Genomic DNA, 8,953 nt, shown 5'->3' on the forward strand with positions numbered 1-8,953 from the left:
ACGGTTCAATTGAGTTTCCTTATTTCTAACAGAATAAAAAAGAAAAAAACAACAACAACAAGAAAATATTGTACAACAAACCAGCTCACAAAAGTTACTCAGTTCTCTATAATAAATCGTGCTTCAAATGTGATCCCTGCTGTGCAGTTTGATATCGGTCTAAGTGAAACATCAACATTACATTTCTATCTGTAGATATAGATATGTGTGAATTAATAGATTTAGATTTGGGGTTTAATAAAGTCATTTGATCAAGTGGGGGGAAAATTCGTGGACTTAATGGATAAGGTCTGTAAACAAGCATGATCTTTTCTTTCACCCGACTAACAATAGGAGTAAAGATAAAGTTAAAAAAACTACAACAACAACATTCATTTCAAAGCCTAAAGTTTGTCTTGAGTACCCATTGACTTATACAGGTTAAGAACCATCAGTCAAACTCAGCAACTGGACTAATTCTACATCTGAAACAATGTACAAATGCCTCAATTCTCCTCTTAATGATTTGATCTAACCTTCATATTTATCTGTGTCGTGCAGGGTTTTTAAAAAATGGAATTAATTTGCTTCTTTTTTTTTAATTCTCTGGAGGATGATTTTACTCAAACATTTGAAAATATCAGAAGACTTTCATTATAATTGCATTGATACAAATAAATGAATGAACCCTTGAGAAGCAGATAATAAACATAAATAATAACAATTTCACCGTGATAGTAACTTATTATGAATATAATTATTAATATTATTATCATTATAATTATATCTTGTTATATATATATGCTATTATAGATGATACATAAATTTTTTCTAATTTGGAAGAGAATAAAAGAATAAAATAGTGATAGAAAACTCTAACACACTATAACACCACTATTAAGTCGACTATTTGATACATCGTTGATGTATTAAGTAGTTTATGAGTGACAGATTTTGCTTGGTTTATATCAGGGATGGTCAAAGTCTGACATATTAAGCCTCCGTTAAAAAAAAAAAGTGTAGAACAAACCCACACCGCCCCCGTTTTGCTTGGGTTTGCTAAATTCCTGGATGACTATAGAACCATGATGGAATCATGATGATGTTGTTTACACGCGTACCAAGTGAACCAAGATTGCTTCCTATTGCACTTTGATCCATCCAAGCCAGACACGTAAGTGACCTGTCCTAATGTATTCACAGTTTCTGACTAAGAACTGTCAAAATCCTCAGGAGCTGATGTATTTGAGCTCTTCAACCTCATCACGAGCATTCGAGTTATTCCTTGGAAATGTGATTTTCCACGCCTTCATGAACTGAGCCGCCTCCGAAGCGGTTTCTTATTATTGATTGAAAATGCTGAAACTGACGACTGATTTGAAAGTTGGGGACAATATCAAGGAATCGGAAACTCGGTGAAACGTCCCCACCACTAGGTGGAAGCAAAAGCAAGACGCTCACCGAGCGAGACTTTTTGTGGGACTGCAGTGAAGCCATCTAACATGCGAGGTGGTAATGTTCCAAAAGCTTTACCGACATGTGGCAGACCTGCCTGCTTTGAGGATGGTCAAACTTATAACCAGACACAGTCCGATTTGCTGAGATTATCAACATTTTCTTTTTATCTTCGAAATTACTTCAGAAATGAGTCATTAGAGATGATTTAAATAATTCAAAGCGTGGTGTGACACACATTTCGTATCTGGAGCAACATTTCTACAACAGTAACAGTAATATACACATTTAAAAAAATGTATGTATGTATGTATGTCATGATATGGTGGGAAGTATAAATACATAAATAAACAATGTGCATGATCCGTCTTTAATTAGATGCCAAACACTCGTTCTCTGTCAGATTATATCTCAATTCAATCATTTTACTTCGGAGTGTGAATATGGTTTAAACGACTGACTTTTCGCTCTGTTTCGTGATCTCAGAATATAAAAAAAAAAACCTCTGTTTGTCAGCCACTTTAACGTTTCATTTTTGACAACAGCAGGGGGCGCCTCAACATCACAAACTGCAGGAATAAAGAAACTCGTCCGCTCTGGAAAATCACAAGAGAACCTTTGCAAAGGTAAAGAGCCCGAAATGCTCTGACTTGGATTAATTGTAGAAATAAGTACATTATATTAAATATAATTAAAGTTATAGATAGCGATGTATTCATCAATTATGGATGACACATTTAAGAATCAAAAGTTGCACATTAAAGGAGAGGGGTCTTTAAAAACCTTTAGGAAAATGTTCGACACATGGAAATGTACAATTTTCAGGATGATTAATCCCAATAGCAAGTGGCCGTGAAATACAACACTGGTTATAGATCTTTGAAAAAATAAGACCAAAGAATACAAGGAATTCGCTGTATCAAATAAACTCATATAGCTTTTAATAGCCTGCGTGTTGTGGGTGATAAAGTTAAACAGACATAGAAATAATTAAGTGGCAGATCGATGAGTAACAACGTTAAAAACCGTGGAGAAAGCTTGTGACATGAAGGTCTGACGACAAGTCACAGACCAGTCAGGGCTCCTATGTTTTAGGTCGCATGTTTGATTTGATTGAACTTGATTCCTTATGGAAGACCTTATGGCTACTTTCCATTAATAGTAACACAAACAAACACACAACAACAAATGTAAATATCAAAGACAAAAGCAAAGTATATACCGTCAATGATAAAAAGGAGGCTTGTGTCCTGATATGCCATAAACCATTTAAACGTAGAGAAGTTTTTCATCCAGTGTGCTGTTTGACCTATACCTGGGATTGATGAGAAGCTGATGGGATCGCATTAGGTACAATAACTCTGCAGCATAATGAACTGCAACGCGCCCGCGCCGTGTCATCCGCTGCCCTTTCACTCCTGACGAGGACGAATGAGAGCAGGTTGCAGCCGACTGAAAGCACTCCCGTGGAGCCTTTTAAATTATGCAAACAAATGCAGATAGTGCTGCGGTCTTCGTTCCAAAAGGACACGCAAAACCCCGCGAGAAGTTTTCAAATGTGTCATACAGCTGCTCAAACCCCCCAAGAGACAATCATTTAATTCATCCAAATCCGGCAGTTAATTAGGAGGCAGAATGTGAAGCTCCACTTGCCCAGTTCTTCCACGCACTGATCAGACACATGGACATTAAACAAAACCTGAGCGTGGAAATATTTGACACATCGGAGGTTATACCATGCGATCAATTTGGAATTAAGCAAATTAACTGCACCTGCCATGAACACACTATCTAATTATTATCATTATGTTAAAAAAAAATTTGAAAACTTGAGTCTCACGGTAAACTGTATGTAAACTGTTCGGTTGGCTTGTGATGTTACGCTGTTAAAGTATCTGGGTGCACACCTTCTTCACTTCTTTTATTTCAAAATACAGAATAACAGAAATAAATCAAGGTTTGTTTAAAACAATAACATCACCAATGATCAGATCTAAATGCACATATTTCTTTCTTTTTTTTGGAGGAGGGGGGGGGGGGGGGTGGTGGTGGTAAGAACTGCCAGTATGTTGCACAAATTGCATGTCCGCATTATCAACCTACACTTAAAAAAAATTAGAAACTATGAAAGCCTCAAAAACAGTGAAGGCGGGAACAACCGGTTACATCTCAACATCGCAGCCCACATTTCGCTATTATATTTGTTTTAACGAAACACGTAACATTCAAAAATAAGTCCGGGAAATCAAATAATTACTTTTTGCAGAGAAAATTCATCCAGTTCCTGGTAACGGTGACTCAAATACCACGTGATCAGCGTGGTCCTATAAATACCTTTTGAGAGCTAAGGAGGATAGTGTGACACTGTGGCTGGATACCTACCCAATCCTGTGCGTAAAAGCTATTTTGGAAAGGGATTTGGATTTCCAAAAGTAACCTTTTAAACGATCGGAACGATCGGAAATCACCGCGTCTGAAGACATCACAAGTTCCCGTCGGTGCAAGCCACTGACTTGATCTCTGACTGCCCTTTTACGTCAGACAATCAGAAGTTTTCTCTATGAGAACTTCGTAGGCTACGGCCCCATTGGACCAGCCTCGGACGCCAAGGAGTCTCCAGAGTCACAGGTCAAAAAGTTCTTTGTCTTTTTAATAGGTTCCATCCATGTGCTCATTCAGTAGTTGGAGATAAATCTGCTACAAAAGTCTCGTGTGATTGTGCGGGAGAGAGGGAGGGTGAGTGTGTGCGCTCTCGCTCAGGAGCCTGACCAGACGAGAGAAGGCAGAAATCTGGGAGAAAGAGGAAAAGAGAAGCCGTGTCTCCAAGGATGACTTTAGGGACGGATATGTCCGACAGCTCTGCATTGTCCGAGGATGTGGACATCGATGTGGTCGGTGGTGACATAACCGTCGGAAAGGACGGAAAGTACATTCACCACGAGTTCAACTTGGACAATGACTCGGACGATAATTACTCACAGAACGCGGCTGAGAGGGTTTCCTCTCCCGGGCTCAGCAGCTCCGACTGCCCGTCGGACCAGCTGGGATCCAGCACAGAGGCTGGGAATGGGATTGGGGACAAACCCAGAAAGAATGCACTTGTGAAACCACCCTACTCTTACATCGCCCTGATCACCATGGCCATCCTGCAGAGCCCCAAGAAGCGTCTCACTCTTAGCGAGATCTGCGAGTTTATTAGCAACAGATTCCCATACTACCGGGAAAAATTCCCTGCGTGGCAAAACTCCATTCGTCACAATCTGTCCTTAAACGACTGCTTTGTGAAAATCCCACGGGAACCCGGGAACCCTGGAAAGGGCAACTACTGGACCCTGGACCCGGACTCCGCAGACATGTTCGACAACGGGAGCTTCTTGCGCAGGAGGAAGCGCTTCAAGAGGCACCAAAATAATGAAATCCTCAGGGACTCCGGTGGCTTTCTGCCCGGGTTTGGATACGGGCCATATGGATACAACTACGGACTTCAGCTACAGAGCTTTCACGCAGCCCACAACCCTTACCACCCACACCACACAGGTGGCTCGTTCCCGTTCCCTAACGCCCCCTGCACCTTGCCCTCATCAGCCTCCATATTCCCTGCGCCACATCATCTGCCCTCACTTTTAGGGGCCGATTTAAGAAAGCCCTTTTATCCTCAACTAAGCCCGTCTCTGCCGCCCCTCAAGACGGACTCCAGCACGACAAACCGGCCTTCGTTCTCCATTGACAATATCATCGGGGCAGCAAACTCCACCACCTCTTCCTACAGCGTGCAGGCGGGCAGCCAGGCTCAGATACTGGCCATGTTGACCCCGGCACTGGCCTCCGCTTCCAGTCACTTGAACTTATCACAGGAGAGCGTATTACAACCAGGGCCACAGAGTCAGACTTTTCCTACCAAAACCCCCAATATGAACACATGTCCTTTCTAAAGACAAAAGAAAGATTAAAGGAAAAGGGGGGGAAAAAAAGATAACCTAAGAAAAAATTGTGACGTCGTCCTGTGTGAAGGTAGGGTGAACATTCTTGCTGAAGTAAGAGAGTTTTGGGCTCTCCCGGTTTCCTAACAATGTAGGAGGAGAGATAAACTTATTTATGGGATGTAAATATGTGTATGATACTGAGAGACAGACGCAGAAGAGACTGGCAGAAAGATCTCTTAACCCTGCCTTCATTTGTGAGCGGTGGAGGAAGAAGCAAATTCTGATATTTTAACATAAGTTAAAGTCGTCACCAGTGACTACGGGGATTATTTCCATTTTTATAAATATAATTGAGAATTTTATTATGACTTATTTTGTGTTTATTCTGTGCATCGTGAGAAAGTGGCACTGTTGTTGTTGACATATAGGCTGACAAGAGACGGCAAACTCAGGTTTTACTTAGTAAGCACATGGGGACAAGGAGGGTTCTGGGATTAGGACAAAAAAAAGATAAGAATAACCATCTCCCACTTTCATGCCATCGGAACCTCCTAACGTGAACTTGTGACGATATCATTTCATGCTGTCGGTGGACATGTAGGTTGTGTGATTTTGGAATTGCATAGCGTAATACGTCTCTCAACCTTTTAATTGTTCGTTTCTCCCTATTCACAATTTAATCTGTGAAACATACAGTATGTCATGTGTTGCCAGTAGATAAACGCCTAAATGTTCATAGGTCATTTTTTTTTGTTGTTCTGACGAGAATAATAAATGTTTGTGGATTTGAAAAAAAAAGAAAAGAAAAGAAAATCGTTGCTTTTTTTTTTAAATTGCATGTAAAGTTCATAATGAATCGATCAAATAGATTAAAAAGCAGAACATGAGTTGGATTCAGTGCTGTTTTTGCAACATTTTATTTTTTTAATAAGAACGAAAATTGAGGGGATTTATTTCAAACCAGTTTAGTTTAAAGTGTTGCACAGGGAGATAAGTGATTTTGCTCATCAGATTGCACTTTTTGCACAAATCTTAAATATCGTAATAACCCATTACACAAATTGTAAGCCATTCATGTTTGGAACGAACTAGTTTAACCAGATCAGCCTCTCAGCCTCACAGTAAATTAAGACTCATTTTAAGTGTGAGAAACGCACAGAATTCCCTTTAAATGTCCCCAACACAGCTCAGTGTATATAAAATTGATGAATATCACGCAACAGTGGGCAAGTATTCCTCTTGTGTGGCTCCTGCTCGTTTGTAAAGGACCATTTTCCTGGGAGCTACAAAGGCGCTAAATGAATGGGGACGTTAGCGTGCCTCAGCGGTCTGTAATTGAAAGTGAACAAGGATATACCCACGGTCTTTGGGGGCTTTCGTTGCTAATTTGTAGCAGCATTTTTCACCAGGCTCCTAATCCAGCATAATGCGGTTTTTTTGGCCGTTTGTTGATGTTGTCAGCGTGGACCCCTGGCCTAAGGGAGTGAATGTGCGCACAGCGAGCGGTCCCCCGCGAGACCAGCCACACACATTTAGACCCTGAAAAGCAATCTTCTCAAAAGGCCCTCGGTTTACTCCGCTTTCATGTCACCCGTGTTGTCTCGGGATACGTATAAAGGAAGCAGTGGGACTCGTCCTGCTACAGAAAACAGGCTTATTGGTCTTTTTCAGAGTTGTTGGAGCACATGTTTCCACACAGAAGGCCCCTTTATTTACAAGGTCTGTGTGCAAATGGTTAAATTAGTTTGTGGGTGTTTTGACAGATGATTATTAAGGATGAAGGGTGGGAGGGCTGACTCCTCTGTTTTCCCCTCAGCACAGCTCACTGAAAGTCTTTGAAACGAAAACCAACACATGACTACTTCTTCTTTATCCGGACCAGGCCTTTATTTCCTTTCTTCTCATCTCTGCTTGTTAGCAGAAATGAGACAACTGATAAAAGTCGCGCACGGATTTGGGAAATAATTTCGATTAGCGCCTCTCCCGCTGTATCCACACCGTTAATGGATATCCTCCATGTATAATTTGCAGAGTAAATTATCTGGAAAAAAACATTAGCAGACTATTGAAGTTTTCTCCGCACAGCAGTCCTGACAGGGAGTCATTACGCACCGCATCAGACCATTAAAATCCACATCAAGCGTTTGCAGGAGTGGTTAAAAAACATTTAAAGAACGACAGGAACAAAACTAAGCCAATAAAAATCACGAGGCACACACATGCACACAGACCGGATCGGTCACGGGGAGGTTCAGCCTATGGCACATGGCCTTGAAAATGGACGATTTGAGAATGAACTCACTTGTAGCCCGAGGATTTTCTGCTCAAATGCGCACAAGCACTTGCCATCACTTCGCCTTGTGATTGCACACTTGTGAAACCTCTTTTTTTTACATGTCCTATTAGAAATATCTGGGAATGTTCAACACGCCACCGAAATCTAAATAAGATCTCATCTACGCGTATAATTGACAAGTTAATTCTTAATAAAAACCCTCTTTTCCGCGCGGCTGTCACTTGGAGACCACCCACGGTATGAGCACCAGAGTGTGTCCTTATTTAGGCACCACAAAGACATCAGTCATCTTTCGACACGTTTTATTCAACGAAATAAGGAGTGAATGTTATGTGAAGTGACAGCCAAATTACCCAACAGTCACCATAAACACGTTTATAAATTTAAAGGCAATTCTAATCTTTTTCTAACCGCTTCCATATGAGCCGTTTGGGCGCGTTTTGGGCGTCTGTAATTTATTTCTATAGGCGTCAGCACAGATTCAGATTGAATATCTTTTCACTTTTAACATTTCCTACTTTCAGTTATTCCAAAGGTAATCGTATTCTTCTTCTTCTTGTTATTATTATTATCATACTCGCAGCCAGGTTCACCCTGAAAAGCGCACGACATCAGAGGATTAAATGCAATCGTTCTGCTTGAATATTTCACCGCCTTGCCAATAAGGGCCAGATCAATGCATCTCCTACTGCTGTGCCTTGAAGGACACGAGGACAGAACGTGTGATGACAGCGCCACGGTGTTCGTGTGCGACTCGTTGTTGTAGCATATGTGTGTGTATGGGTGTGTGTGTGTGTTTGTGAGTGAGAGAGGGAGGGAGGGGGTTGGGGTAGAGATTTGTCTATAATGTTTTCAATGTCAAGTTGGGCAATTTAGATTATCAAAAGAGCCATATAATATAATATAATATAATATAATATAATATAATATAATATAATATAATATAATATAATATAATATAATATAATATAATATAATATAATATAATATAATATAATATAATATAATATAATATAATATAATATAATATAAGTAAGTTTAATTAGCCGAGAGCTGGTTAACTAATTAAAAATTAGCCGTACCCTAATTTCCCAGACTAATATTAGGCTTCTTGACATTATGCAGTGAAATAGACAAATGCCATTTTCAAATGTTGACATTTTTTCATTTTGAGCATTATAAGTAAAGCCTCACAAACTTCATTCCACTGGATAAATAATCTCAAAAAAGGCCAAACTTCAGGTTCCCCCTCATGAAATCAGACCAAACTGCTGCAGCCAAGGTGGGAGCATAAACTCGA

General features: G+C 40.4%; 1 protein-coding gene across 1 annotated transcript; it reads left to right on the plus strand.

Annotated features, from left to right (window-relative positions):
* The first annotated feature begins 3,793 nt into the window (after positions 1–3,793).
* Positions 3,794–6,162, plus strand: foxd2 (forkhead box D2). The gene has a single exon (XM_072388701.1). The coding sequence runs from the start codon at positions 4,263–4,265 to the stop codon at positions 5,364–5,366; it is 1,104 nt and encodes a 367-aa protein (XP_072244802.1). The 5' UTR covers positions 3,794–4,262; the 3' UTR covers positions 5,367–6,162.
* The last annotated feature ends 2,791 nt before the right edge of the window (positions 6,163–8,953 follow it).

The sequence above is a fragment of the Leuresthes tenuis genome, unplaced genomic scaffold, assembly GCF_036924035.1.
Source record: "Leuresthes tenuis unplaced genomic scaffold, fLeuTen1.0.hap1 SCAF_7, whole genome shotgun sequence".
Classification (NCBI taxonomy): Eukaryota; Metazoa; Chordata; class Actinopteri; order Atheriniformes; family Atherinopsidae; genus Leuresthes; species Leuresthes tenuis.

Excerpts from the sequence above, each read along its gene's own strand:
- foxd2 (XM_072388701.1), top strand. The coding sequence starts at position 4,263 with ATGACTTTAGGGACGGATATGTCCGACAGCTCTGCATTGTCCGAGGAT.